The sequence below is a fragment of the Alligator sinensis genome, unplaced genomic scaffold, assembly GCF_000455745.1.
Source record: "Alligator sinensis unplaced genomic scaffold, ASM45574v1 scaffold773_1, whole genome shotgun sequence".
Taxonomy (NCBI): Eukaryota; Metazoa; Chordata; order Crocodylia; family Alligatoridae; genus Alligator; species Alligator sinensis.
In genome coordinates, this window is record NW_005842403.1 from 519,521 (window position 1) to 534,426 (window position 14,906).

Below are 14,906 nucleotides of genomic sequence, written 5' to 3' on the forward strand. Positions count from 1 at the left end.
ATTCAGTGGAATGAACTCAATTTTTGACCTGCGCAGATGAAGCTAATCATTACCAGCCAGGCAGCTTGCCCTTAAAATTGCCAACTGCTACTGGGGTGTGGAACCTGGATGAAGAGGAATTAAAACAGAGAAATCAATACAATGAGTATAAATGAACAACAGACAAGTAGTGAAAGAGCTCAAGCTCTCACAGAAATGGGATCTGGGGGCCAGGGATGGGTTATTCCATCTCCTGATAGTTCTGAAGCGTTCCCAATCTCGTAATTCTATCTATCCTCTGTAACACTGCACTGCGCAGCTCAGGAGTAGAGGTGCACCAATATATCGGTCGCATATTGGGTCAGCAGCAACAAAAGAAAAATCAACATTATCAGCCATCAGCTTTTTTTGGCCTGTGTAGCCAATAACATCACTGATAAATGCTGTGTACATGCACGCAGCCAGGAATGCAACCGGGTAGCTTGGAGAGCAGCACCCGGCTGGTAAGTCATGGTGGAGGAAGGCAAATTGAGGCCCCCACAGTGAGGCAGGAGTGGGGCAGGGGCAGGCGCTGCCCAGCCAGGGTGGTGAATGCAACCCCAGGGCAGGACAGAACCGTGGGCAGCTCGTATGGGAGGGGGGCAGCTCCCCTCCACTGCATGCACCCCCAGGGGAGGCATGTGCCCCCTGGATTTGTGCACAGGGCAAGGGTGGGCTACCTGCTGTGGGCTCAGGGCCAGGGGCAGCGCAAGCCTCTTCTCAGCAGCACTGGGAAGCATGGCTACAGGAGAGGCTAGGGTGAATTCTGGGGTGGCTATAGCCCCCCAAATGCCCCCCCCTACTCAGGGCACTCCACTCTGCTGCCTTTTCCTTGGGAGGCCTGGAATGGCTGTGCGTGGGAGAGGCAGCAGAGCAGAGTGCCCCAAGCAAGGGCGATGATAGGGGGAGGCTAAAATTCACTTCAACCCCCCTGTAGCCACCCCTCCCAGCACCACCACTGCCCACCCCACACAGCTAAGCCTGTGCCACCCCTGCCCACCATAGCCCAGCCCCCACCAAGAAGAGGTCAGTACAACTCGTGACCCTGAGCCCACAGACATAGTCCGTCCTTGCCCCACACACAAATCCGGGGGGGAGGGTGCATGCCCCCCATGCCTCCCCCAGGGGTTCACACAGCAGCAGGGAGCCACCCATGGCTCTGTTCTGCTCCCCGCTCTAGGGTCACATTCACTGCCCTGACTGGGCAGCACCTACCCCTGCCCCACTCCCTCCCTCACTGTGGGGACCTCAATCTGTCCGTCCCCCCCCCAAATGTCCCTTACACACTTATCAGCTGGACGCAGCTCTCCAAGTTGCCGGCTGCATTTCTGTAAATCGGTTATTGGATCAGGATCGGCCGATATGGCTGGTTAATAATCAGCTATTGGTATTGGCCAAGAAAATCTTTATCAGTGCATCCCTACTCAGGAGCACCTCTCCCCAGACTTCAAACAGAACTGCAGTGACAGAACTTGTATTTCATGGCTATCAGGCCGCAGATGCACAATCCCCTCCTCTAATCCAGCCTCAGGGGGTTGCAAATTTCACTGTGTTTTAATTGACAATGGAAAAGGACACTGTTACAGCAAGAGAGTGGAAGAAGCCTGCCCAGTCCTGTTATTGGTTTCCAACATAACGACTGCATCGAAGCAGGCTGCACAAATGCCAGTCTGATAAGCATGTTGGGTCAGTAGCACCACACTGGGACACTGCAACCTGCACAACAAGAGCAGCTCAACTGAGATGCAGTGGGTACAAATGACTGCAGCCAGCAGCTCTAAGCCCTGCAGTAGCCCCACAGACAAAGCCAGACAGCAGCTGACTAAGTATAAATGTACTCAAACATGGGCATGCCATAGGTACACATGCCAAAGTGAGCTGCTCCTCTATAACTGAGCTGCAGCTTTTAGCTGCCAAACCACTGCACAGAGAAAGGAGTTCCCTGTTATAGCAGCCTCTATGGCTTTCCAACCAGCACTTACAGGTCTGCTATTTTTAAAATCAGGTTACCTACTTTTTCCACAGTGCTGGACACCAAGGCAGCAGCCTTCTGGATTTGGGCGTAGCAGGCAGCCTGTGCTCGACATCAGAGGGATTCAAAACCCATAGCACAAGAGGAGAAAAAGCTTCAGTGCCTTCCACTTCCTATCCCCTCCCCAGCCCGTACCTCACACCACTCCACTTAGTCTGCTCTCCAGGTCCCAGGGACCACTGCTGGTCCTGCACCATCACTGCCAGCTACAGCCTGGGTTCTGGCAGGTCTGCAGCTGTGCAGCAATCGCCACACCCATGGCTGCTTTCAATCCCAGGGCTCATGTCAAGCTTCTCAAAGGAGACAGTGTTGTACAGATTTCCACCATGCACCCACTATAAAGTATGCTTCAGGCACAGAGTGTCTCAACTCAGGCAGTGGGAAAGCAGAAGTGGCTTGAGGCTAATTGCATTCGCAGTCCAAAATGGCTCAGCACCTTCCTGTTTCTCAGTTCATGCCAGTTCTCATTAACAGGTCTAATAGGAGCAGTGTTCTCCAGCCAAGGGCAAGAAACAAGTCCCCTGTGAGACATAGCGGGCAAGGGCTGCCCTGGTGGCAGCAGGGGCATACTCTCCTCACCTCTCTGGTGTTCCTTCCTCCTGTGGGTTGAGAGTTTTGCCCTTGGTGGAACAAGGGGTCGGTTCTGGAAAAGTATCACCACTACACACAGCAACCTGAGCCGAGGAGCTCCTGCTACCCAGAGGCAATGGTTAACTAAGTGCAGGAGCCTCATGTGGGAAATGAGGATTGGGGAAAAGGCTCTGCAGGTTCTGTGATGAGAAAAGTTGTCTCTGACTTCAAATGGAAGCAGGGAAGGGCTCAGTGACTGCAGCTGGTCTGAGAATGCAGAATTCCTGACTTATTAGGGAAAGGGGATGGTGATGGAACAAAGTCAGCAAGTCCACAGAGTTTCTAGTATCAATGGTTGTAGCAACCCTTCCTCACCTAGAATACCACTAGCAGCCAGATGACAGGCTTCTTCCAGCATGCCAGTTCCCAGCAGCACTTGCACATGCTGTGTGGAAGGTTTGTCTACCTAGATTTTACTTATCAACAATAATTTTCTCTGCCCAATGCTGTACTGCAATGCAATATGTACAGCTGGAGGCTAGAGGCATTGCAAGATATGGGAGTTTGCACTCCCAGAGAGCCAGTGGAGTCCACTGGTGTACAGAAACTTGCTTTTATGCATGTATACATTATCTCTTTTCTGTGGCTCCCACAAGCATCCTATGCTGCATTTAACCAGGCAAGTTCCCCATCTTCCGAATGGCGGATAAGACCCAGAGAGTGCACAGCAAAGCAAGGAAACGAACCCCAATCTTACTCAAATGCCTTAGCCACTAACACTTCTTTCAGGCAGAAGATGGAGAGTCTGTGGAGCTACCATCTGTTGCAGAGATGTAGAGACATAAGCCCCGTGTCCCTCCAGGTCACTAAAAAGCCAAGCTCCCCATATGTGAGCCCCGTGGCACACAGCAGAATGAAGGGCTTTCCTACCTGCTCTTGTCTGCCTGTGTTTGGGCGTTGCAAACCGGTCCCACTGGGCAACAATGATTGCGGAAATGCCAAGGACACAGACAATGGAGAGGTAGATGAGTCGAGGCTGCGGTGAGCAGTAGAATGAATAATATAACCATGGGACAAAACTACCCATGATCAGCAGTGCTATTCCGGAATAATCCAATCTAGAAAGCAGCCACAGAGAGAAAAAGCCACAGGTCAGTTTGGAGGTGCATCCCACTCCTGCATCTTCACCCTCCCACACTCGTGTCCCTCCACCCCCATGTCATAGCAACTTCAAGTGACTTTCCATGTGCAGAGAGATTTCACCATTTCATACATATCTGTAATACAGCTGGGAAAGAGCTGTTCAGATTGTGTGTATGAGTGCAGCTGGGAGGAACTGGAGCAATGCACTGGACATGATTATGTTCACACGCTCAGGAAGCATCTGGTGAGAAGCCTGTGAGAGTAGGTCTGGGAATCCAAATGTGAAGCGTGTATAGATGCGAGTTAAATTCAAATTGTATGCAAAAGATGAAAAGCGATTTCCTGGACTTCAGAAATGTTGAGGTAGGCTATGAACTGAGCAAGTAGAGCAGGGTGTTACAAGAGTTAGTCCTAGTCTGCCTGGGAAGTTCCAATCCAAAGTGATTTAAACCAGTGGTTACCAACATTTTTGTACCAGGACCCATTTGTAAATATCAGTGGCCAGTCCTGACCCAGTGCCCTTCACTCCTGATCCACTGTCCCCTGCCCCCCAGTGTGTGGAGCACAGCATATGTGGGACATAGAGGGCCCCTCACAGGCTTGAACTCTGCCAGCCTGCAAGGGAAAAGCCACACTTTCCCATGTTTTTCTTCTTTAAAGGAGAATCCATTTTTAAAGTTTGTTCATGGCCCTTTTATATATACTTGCAACCCACTTTTGGGTCATGACCTATGGGTTGAGAAATGCTGCTTTAAACCTACATAACCAGAAATCACGTTACCATTAAAAAAAATAGCTATTTCTGGGGTGAGCAGCAGCAGCTGTTTGGGAGCCCATACCCGAAGTACAGGAGAGCCTACTATATAGAAGCAGGCCCAGGGGAGCTACAGCATTCATACAAAGCAGACTGGACAGGATATGACACCAAACCGCACTCAGGCCTGTTAAAGGCCTTGTTCTGTTCACAATATGAACAAGGCCTCATCTGAAAGCCTTGCCAACAGCGCAGTTCTGGTGATAGCTTAATTGTCTCTTGACAGTGCCAGAATACTGCTAATAAAGCTGACAGAGAACCAAGGTTCCCAGTTTACCAGATTTTATTTTTTAATTTGGTTTGGATTGAAACCAATTTTATTTTCAAAACATCCAAAAAGCTGGAAGTTCCCTGGTATTGGGGCCTCTCAGTAACAGAAATTCTTGTGAGCTTCCCTGTGAATGTTGAATTTCATTCAGAAGTTGCTGGGGGATCTCAGGGTCCCCAGGCTCAAGCCCATCTGCCAATCACATCTGACCCCAAACCAGGCATTCTTCACCTTTCTGCACCCCCGCTCCAGGACCAAACACACAAGAGCCCGGTTAAGGGTCCTCTAGAGTCCTGCATTGAATTTGATTCAATTCTGTTGAAACCTAAACATTTTGGCTATCACAGTTTAGGTTCAGTGAACTTGTCATTTTCAACCAAACTTAGCTAGGCTATGCTATGAAAGAACGGCTGCCACACAAGTTAAAAGCATCTGCTACTGAGCACAATTTTGCAGCAGTTACTTCAAACAACTCACTTTGAAAATGTCCGGGAAACCTTCTCCGAATGACAGTAGACAGTGTGGAAAAGCCAGGAGAAGCTGAGGCATAGCACTGCTCCAAGGAAGAACATTCCAAACACCACTTTCTCCTGCAGAGGGGCCATGAAGTACATGTTGGGCCTGAGCATGGTCAGAATCCCCAGGAAGAGGAACAACACAAACCCTGTAGTCAACACATCAAATGGTCAGTCAGCAGCTGGGAGGGGGAAAGCAAGCCAATAGGGACCACTTATGTCTACCCACAGGAGCACATTAAACGTCATATCTGGAAAGTAAGAATAAGCTGCAGAAGTGAGTGGTTGTTTCTAAATTAACCTGGGTAGGGGGGAGTAGGGGCAGCAGGAGTCAGCAACTCTAAACAAGAGAACACAGCACTAGAGAACTGCTCAGAGCAGCAAGTCATTGCAGTCAGGGAGAGCACTACTGGGTCCTGCACCCATTTATGTACACAGGGAAGCTTGCTGTCTGCCAAGGGAATGAAAACAGCAGCATCTGACTCTCCTGAATCTTCCTAAGAGAAGTGCCGATAGGGCAGTAGGGGAGCTGCCGACCTATCAACTAGCATTTTAGAGCAGATGTTCAGGCCATTCTGCTCCTTGGGTGGGGGATATGGGGTCAGGTAAATTCTAAGCTGTCTGCCCCAGAGCAGGGGTGTCAAAGATAAGGCTACAAGCTGCATCTGGCCTGCACAGCCACATCATCCAGCTCATAGTGCTGGCCCTAAATCTCAGCTGACCCACACACCACACAACGCATTCTGGATCAGCCCTATACATAAGGCCCAGGAAAAGTACTGCATGTGGCACCCGATTTAGAACCTGTGATGCACATGGAAACTACCTAGAGCCAGTCCAGGAGTCGCCCTGCATGCCGGATCCAGCGCTGGCAGCATCTTTAGAACCGCGCTGCATGCAGAGCCTGCTCTGGCTGATCCAGGATGTGAGCTTCATGCAGCATGGGTCCTAGAGTGGGTGCCATGTGTGGTGCAGTCCCAGACCAGCCAGAGTGGACACTGGATCTGGCTTGCAAGGGTGTGGGTGCTCATGCCGAGCAGGCATGACATGTGGCTCATCCTGGAACAACCAGAGTGGGCACTGTAGGCGGTGCAGTCCTGGAGCAGGCACCTTGGGTACTGGATCCAGCATGTGGGCCAGGGATTGGTCCTGTGCCACTCATCTGGCCCATGGGGCCAGATTAGTTTGACATCCCTGCCCTACAGACTTGAGTTCCACAAGCCGATAGTGTTGCTAAAGATCACATGTCCTAGAAGGGCAACTGCCACTTGACAATTAGGCTGGTCATTTAGACCACCACCATTCAATCCCTGACAACGATGGACTCTGGCTTTTCCAAGGCATGGCCCCCGGAGGCCTTGAAGAATGGCCTGTAGCATGGAGACCTTCCGGAATGGCTCCCAGGAACTGTCCATCTAAGAGGATGCCAGGCTGCCCCAGATCTTGGATCTGGGTGGCCAGTGGGAAACATGGTCGTTTTGAGATAATTCATTATACCTCGAGCATGCTTCCCTCCCTTGAAAAGAAACTGCTAATTTGACCTTCATTTAAACAGCCTGGGTACACTGATCAGCACCTGCTATTCAGCCAAGTGCAAGACCTGGCCTCTGCCCGAATTCCCTTATTAAGGCCCCTGGTTTCCACAGTCTTTCAGGAAAAGTAGGCACTTCACTGGTTCTGCATACTCCTAACTCCAATAAAACACCGGCTAGGGCAAAAGGGCTGAGAAGAGGCAAGGAATGTAGTGTGGATAGGAACAGTGAAGTAGGAGACTGACACCCAGTCCTCAGCCTCAAGTTAAGACTGAAGTGAGCAACAGCTTGCCTGGCAGGTGAGGTGGCAGTAACAATTATCAGACTACGCCCTTTGAGGGCAGGGTCCCCTCTTCTAGTCTGCCCAGCACTAAACACTGGAGAAGCAATGCTGCCACCTGACCAGGACTCTGGCTGTTCCAGGCTTCTGGTCAAGCAGCTTGTGTCCACCATAGAGAGCTACAGGGGAACATGGAAAAATCTCATCTCTGCCCAAGGGGAAGAGCCCTCTGGTCCTTATCACATTATTAAAAGATAATAGCTAATTGTCATGACAGACAGGGCACTCGCCCACAGGTCACAAACCTGGCTGCAGTGATAGCAACTTAATCCCTAGAGGTGAACCAAGCTATTTCTTCCAGTATCGCCATAGAAGCTAAACCTTTGCTCTGGATGAAGGAGAAGCTGCCTCCACACCCAAAAGATTAGGCCATGAAACCTCTGACCTGTCAAAGTTCATTTTAAAAACAGCCTCTGTGTGAGGCAAAAGTTCAAGGAATCTCATAACCAGGCCAAGATCATGCAACTGTGAGCTTGGTGGGAGGCTCTTAGATAAGTGGAGGACCTAGTAACTCAGTAGCTCCCTTATTTTCAGTGCTTGGGTGAGGATAAAGAGAAAATTCTCCTTCGTTTTCAATGCGACCTGAAACTGCAGTCACCTTCACTGAGATCAGTTAATCCTAGGTGTTCTGCTTGGCAGGCTTACCACAGACTTTGAATATGGAAGGGTCTTCACGTGAATTAATGGGAATCCACCAAAATCAGTTCCCCTTGCAGGCAGAAGTGTTACTGCCTTGTCAGCTCTGCCTCAGGGGTACATATGTAGTGACCAAGTCCAGTGAGCAACCTGACACAACAGACCCCAGGAGCATTTATACGTGTGTTTTGGGGGGAAGAGAAGGAGGTGCTCTAATTAGAGAGGGGCACTTTAATTAGCTCCAAGAGCAGCTCTAATTAAAGTGCTCAGAGCATCACATATATCAGTGTCCCCATGCTAAAAAAATGGCATCCGAGACGCTCTAACTAAAGCTCATATGAGCTTTAGTTAAAGCACCCCCACCGCCATTTTTCAGCATGGGAACACTGATACATATGATGCCGGAGCCTGCTGGAGTGCGGTAATTATCACGCTCCGGCAGACTCGATTAACTGAGTCTGCCCTGACATGTTGTGCGTTGGAGCAGCCTCGCTGCATGTGTTTAGGTGCCTCAGCAGTCCAAAAGTAAAACAGTGGTTTCAGCTCCCTGAGGAACAGGAAGCAACCCCAACCCAAGCGTACACCTGTGCTCCTCAGGCTGAGGCAGTGGCCATAACAAGCTTCCATGGGCTCCCTCTAGTCTCTCATTCAGTAGGACTCTGACAGAGCTGTTTTTGTTCTTTTCAAGGAGTAAAAAGAGGAAGGAGGTTACCACAGTTGAATACATGTGAAAACAGACAGAGCCAGAAGGCCTTGTATGCCCTTAGGGGAGGACCCTCGCTTTTTGACATGGTCCAGGGCAGTGGTATAGGTGGTACCACAAAAATATCCATCATCCCTAGAACTAGTGCTCGCCTTTAGTCACCTAGTAAGTGCGTCCAGATGTTGCCCGTCTCTGTGTGTATTCGAAAGATGCTCTTGAAGCAGGCTCTGAAGGACGGCATGGGGGGTCTGTGTCCATGCAGGAGGTAATCATTATCCTTCAGCCAGTCTGGGAGCACATCATAGGGAATCACCCTCCAGCGCCCTTCCCACACCTGCAATATACCAACCCACACAGGTAGTTATCCAACTGGCAACCTGGGCATGGGGTGGCTGCCCCTCCCTCCAGTAGGCTTAGGACCGCATTCATGGCACTCATCACTGTGGCTTCTTGGCACCTGAAGTTATAAATTACAACCCAAAACCAGCAAGTCCCTTCTCTATGAAGGTAGTGCTGGAATAGCCCTTCTAACTCTTCTCTGGGGATATGGGATTAGCAACAAGTTTAACTGCTGCAAAATTACTTTCCAAAAAACCCAAAGCTGAGCTAAATCAGTGGTGTGGAGAGCACTCCCTACATATCAGTTCTGTGAGATTAGAGGCAATTTATACTCTTAGGATTTGGGCCTTTTACACCATAAGAAGCTATACTACTAGCTGAGGCATGACCTACACAGGAACTGCTAAGAGGAGCACTCTGACATATCAGCAGAAAGAGAACACAAGTTGGAAGTTATTATGGGAGATCACTATGGCCCCATTTCTAGGCAACAGGGCCTTTATAGCGCTGATGGTCACTGCACTAGCTCTTCACAGCTGGAGAGCGGGGCTTCAAAATCCTATTGAGTGACAGTGAATTTCTGGTTAATCCCCAAAAAACATGTGAGCAGAGCAGTTACGTGGAAAGCCAGCACTCTTGCACCCCAGGGTCTATAATTAACGGAGCCTGGATGAGGTAGCCTAGGGACAAGGTATCACACAGCACCTGACCCTTCCAGGCACAGCCAAGCCATCCCAGTTGTACACCCACAGATGGGTGTATAACAGATGGGGCCATCTGCATTCTCCACACTGTATGTGGAGTTAATGCTGGATCTAGGGCATTGGCAGAAACTCCTGCAACAAACTGGAAAAAAACTGCAATCCATAGTTGCCATGATTCACTTCCCACATTACTCACTGTTGACAGCTCTTGGTTCAGGCCACCTGCCTGTGCTAGAGTGGCAGTCCAAGCAGTTGATTTTACAGCCACCCAGATCCATGGCGTTCTCCTAACAGGGAAGATTAGCCACATTGCAGCCCCAGGCCCAGAACCAGCATAATGCCTCAGACTTAGTGGGTGCACAGAACAGTGGCCCAGAGCCCATGACATTGGGCCCTCTCCACTGTCCTCCCAAAGTGGAGCCTTTAGAGTTGCTATGACACAACTATACCTTATATACAAACTCTTCCATCTTTTCCATGGCATGATGAGCCTGTAGAGGCAAAGTTAGCACACGAACTTCTTCCTCCTCTTCTTCTTGGGTCACCGTGCATGGCGGGTCATCAGCCTAAAGGGACAGATGGCATCACAGTGTAACTGAAACCACAGCCCGGACAGGAAGGACTGATAAGGCACAAAGAACTCTGAAGATAGCAGAAGTACTCCAACTATGAGATGTTGGGACTTTCAGACTATACAGAGGTAGCATACCTTCTAAGATACCTTGGGCAAACTGTTACCATCTTAAACATCCCAGGCAGTCTAATCCCAGATTTATTTTTACTTAAAACAAGGATTACAGTGAAGGATTTTCCTTCTTACAGCCTGAAACAGCCACTCAAGTTTCAAAGGAGGCAAGGCCAGGGAATAGGATTGTCTCCACTGCCTCCCAGCCAGAGCAGAAGTGTTAAAGAATGGAAGCAGCACCTTTTCAATCCTCTTCTACCACAGAGAGACTGTTGTGAACAATCTGCCTTTACAGGCTCTGATTTTTGTTCCCTTCCTTCCCATTATGAACAGGAGTTTACAGAGGATCCCTAGCCTCAAGAACCACAAAGCAGTGAATGAACAAACTTGCTTGTTACAGATTGTGAAGGGCACTCAATTCACTTGCAGGCAGAACTGTCAGCAGGCACACACGATGTATCCTGGCTGACACTATCATGCAAACAGGAGACTGGCAGCCCATAGGCAGCAATCTGCTAGGAACTCTTTGCTCACAGCAGGCTGAAGTCTATACAACAAAATAAGAGTTTCAGGCTAGGCACTCTGAAATCATTTTGATCGCCACAAAGTAGGTGCAAATCACCACCATTTGGATTTCTAAGCATCTAACATCTACTTTGCAGTGGTATAAAACATTCAGAGCCTTAGAGAACACAGTGTATTGTAGGGAACCCACACCACACACCCTTCCAAACTCCATCCTCCAAGCTGCTAATGAGATAATAGGCTAATTTCTGGGTTAATCCACAAGGACAGTGTTGAGAGACTAAGTAACCTGGAATGTATCCAGTTGTAACTCTGCTGAGTGCAGGGGCACATTTCATTAAGATGCTCTGCTCATCTTCAGCAACAGTGGTCAGTTGTGAAGCAAGTTACAGGAAGAAATAGTTGTAGAATGGGTTTGGTGTGCAGACTTCTCATTGCCGCCCAGGCACCAGGGGCCTGGGTACACATTGGTGGACTGTGGCTTACATTGGCTGAACTGGAAGGTCCCTGGTCCCCTTTCTCTTCCAGCAGTGGTCCCAGCTCAGCCAGCTCCAGATGGCCTCTTTCACGGTTACCGTTGGAGAGTCCATTTCCTTGGTTAGTTGCTGATGCTTTCCGGGATGACATCTGGTCAACAAACAAATCCTGATGAACTTCAACCTGCGTAAAGGCTGAGACTTTGCAGCAGGTTACCTCTGCTTCCTTGGAAATTCAAACTAGGAACAAAAGCAATACAAGTAACTTTGCACACCTGTCCTCTTCCAAGTCCCACAGTGCAGTGCAGTCCCTCCCACCCTGGAATGCTGTTAACAATCAACTTGTTACACTGAGTGACCCTGTGCTCCGCCACTGACCAGCTGGCAACCCAGTGCTGAGAACAGTCATCTGTGTTATTGGACAAAGTGCCATATCCTGTTATCATGTGGCAGCCTGAGGTTTGTAAGGTCCAGGCAGCCTGAACAGAATTCGAGGAGTGCAATATGCAATTTGAAGCCCCAACTCAGAATCTTCTTCTCACTGGCCTTAGACTTCTCTGTTGCTTCGCTAACAGAAAGCTCCCAAAGAATTTAACCTCCCAGAGGAAACAAGTCCAAGACAACAGCCAAAACCCTGTGGTCTACAGGGCCACTAGATCTCAAAAGGAGAAAGTCTCAGCAGAAGGATCTCAAAGGGGAAAAGCTTTTAAATCACTGTAATCTTAAAGGAGTACATGAGCAAGGAGGAATTCACAAAGTTTGGATACACCCACAGAGAACTTGCATTCATAAACACAATGGTGAGTGTGTAACCTACACACTGAAGCTTTTACTGGGAATCTAAGGGCCATCTTGGAGCAGCAAAGTGAGAACCCATGCTCTGAAGGGGGGAGGAGACAAAGACTACTTTCTAAGTACGCAAGGAAAACCTGCAGGCAGAAATGTTAAGCAAGAGGGGCACCCCAGACCACACAGTTTAAACAGAAAGTCTCATCATTATGCACTAAGACGACTGCAAGATTAGGGGAGCAAATCCCACAAACCAGCAATTACAACTAGCAATTACAACAGCAAATCCAAGCAAGGGCCCTGGCTCTGCCCTCAGCAGCCTTGGTGACTCCTAGCAAGTCACTTATGGAATAGATAAACAAGTTAGTGACTTACAAGGGAGTGGGACTTATTGTACATCAGCTGCTTCATGGTAACCACCTGAGTGCACGCTCTTACTCTGAAGCAAGTGAAAATTAAATAGCATTACCTTAATCTCCCATTTCATTGAGGGCTAGTTACTGTGATTTAGTTCCTATTTATCACGGGGAAAGCACATGCACATGGGCAGGTAGGCAGCTGATGCATGGTTAAGTCCCTACCTCTTTTTAACTCACTGTAATTTCTTTTTTGTCCACCCTTAATCCCTCAGAGAACATATTTCCTCAAATACTCAGACTGCAAGGTGAGAGGGCTGGCACCACATACAGTGTCTGTGCAGTTGAGAAAAAGCTTGGCTACAGAAATGCTGAGCAAAACTGGATGGTCCAGACACTTTGCCCTTACCAGAGTTACAAGTAGGTGCAGAGTCACATGACACAATTAGCACGGTTTGGCACAACCAGCCCTTTCTGCTCAGCTGAGGCTTCAAAGCAGGGTGCTCAGGACCTAGTGCAGGTTTCCCTCACTTTATGCAGCTTCTGCATGTGCAAATTTGCTCTTATGCAATGACCCTTTCTATACCAAAAATTTGTTATATGCGAGGTAAATTCACTCTTATGCGATCAGTGTGGTGGAAGCCCGCAGTCAGCTGCTTTGTGCAGTGCACTGTGGGAATGACATGCACCAAAATATAGTCTCCTGTGTGGATCTGTGCTCTTCACTCATTGTCTGAGACACGTATTTCTGTAGTTGCCACCCCTGTTATGGTAACATTCACCACCACCCTCTGTTTGTGTGTACTGTCTGCTGTAGGTGAGTATGAAAATTGTCTTGTAAAAGTGGTAAAAATGGTCTGGGGCTCAGTACAGTCGAGGTCTTGGAACATATCCCTTATATCCCCATATTTCTTACATTGTAAAGTGCATCCCCTTTATGAAAATCCAAGTTACGCGCCATTTTCCAGGAACACATGTACAGCATAAAGCGAGGGAAACCTGTACCACTGGTTGAAGCTTGTTGTCCACCACAGGATGCACTCAAAAGAAACTTATCTAACAGTGGTCCAGGTTATGCTTTAGGGATATTCAACCCTCATTCGCACAAGCCACCTTCATGATCTATGCGTGCCTCATATTGCTTTCCTACCCCCATGGGGAAGAAATATTTACCCTCTCCCCCAAAGCCTTAGCTTATTCTTTGTCACCTTTTTGCAGAGGCATAACAGGGCAGCAGTGCATGGAGGCTGTCAGTGCCACATCCACAGCTGTTATTCTTCTAGTCACCCACCCCCAAGTCAGCATCTGGGGATGCTGCCCCAGTCACCCCACCTTAGTTAAGTTACTGTCTTCCAGGAACCTATAAGCTGCTGGTGGCAGCATGTCACTACCTCCACACCACTGTCAAAGCTATCATCATCTTAGAGCTGGTCCTTGCATCAAGCAAAGTCCCTAGAAGCAGACAACATTTCAAAAACCCCAGAATACCCTGGAGAGCAGGTCTGATTCATTACTGATGTATATGGGCATTACTGAAACCAGACAGACCATGCCAGTGGCGATTCTGACCCTACATTTGTTTTTACCCTTTGTGCAGTACTCTGCAGACTAAGAACAGTTGACATGTGACACAGTGTGAAGTCCTGCAAACCCCAGTTAATGTAACCTTGCCCCATAACAACACTCCCATGGTCTGCAGAAGGTAGACGTCCTTTTTTTTTTTTTTTTTTTTTTAAGCCTAAAATATTGAAATGGATCAAAATCCCAAAAGAAGAGAAAGATCAAACCAGTGACAAGAGCCTCCAAGTGCTGCAGTACATGGTGTAAAATGACTGGCTTGCACATTAATTTTACTCATTCCACCAGGGCAAATCATTCATTTACATGGGTGAAAAAGACATTATTATTTTCCCGTCATGGCACAAGCTTGACGAGTTTTTATCGGCTCAAGCACAAAACACTTTCTTTGATAGTTTTGCAATGTAATTGTTGGACAGAGCGAGCAAAAGAACTGCTTTTCTACGAAGCAGGCAGAAATCATATGAAATGTCAAACTAAATAATCAGCTGCAAAGACCCCATGTCAGGCAGCCACCAGCAGATCACTGGACAGCTCTGCTGTAACCTCAACCAGTCGACAGCTCTGAGGATGGGGCAAGCCGCTTCCTGAAAGGCCTGTGGCGAGGGCTGCGGCTCCTAGTCCCACCGCAACCGCACAGGTAAGAAGCGGGGGCAGGCGCCGCGTTTAAAGAAGGGAAGAGCAGGTGCTGCAGAACCTGCCCCTGGCCAGGCCGGGGAAGCTCAACTCTCCCGCTGTGCACTGCGCTCAGAAGCGCCCCTCTTGTTTTCCGACAGCTGCAATGATCCAATTAGAGCAAGCGGAGACTACGGCGGATTAGGGAAAAACAGCAGCTAAATTTACAGCTCTTATAGCCCAAAGCCTGCGAGTGACCTGCTCTTTC

At 48.8% G+C, this 14,906-nt stretch overlaps 1 protein-coding gene across 4 annotated transcripts in view; it reads right to left on the reverse strand.

Annotated features, from left to right (window-relative positions):
• The window catches only part of ADIPOR1 (adiponectin receptor 1), a 25,512-nt gene extending 13,976 nt beyond the window's left edge, over positions 1-11,536 (reverse strand). For 2 of the 4 annotated variants that reach the window (XM_025211363.1, XM_025211362.1), the window contains exons 1-6: positions 11,311-11,536; positions 10,064-10,180; positions 8,734-8,905; positions 5,323-5,509; positions 3,551-3,738; positions 2,033-2,092 (exon numbers count right to left, since the gene is read on the reverse strand). In XM_025211363.1, coding sequence (XP_025067148.1) covers positions 2,033-2,092; positions 3,551-3,738; positions 5,323-5,509; positions 8,734-8,905; positions 10,064-10,180; positions 11,311-11,451 — 865 coding nt within the window. In that variant the 5' untranslated portion in view covers positions 11,452-11,536. Of the gene's footprint in view, positions 1-2,032; positions 2,093-3,550; positions 3,739-5,322; positions 5,510-8,733; positions 8,906-9,810; positions 9,902-10,063; positions 10,181-11,310 lie in introns of all 4 variants that reach the window. The other 2 variants (XM_025211364.1, XM_006029898.3) reach the window with 2 other exon arrangements.
• Between the last annotated feature and the right edge of the window lie 3,370 nt (positions 11,537-14,906).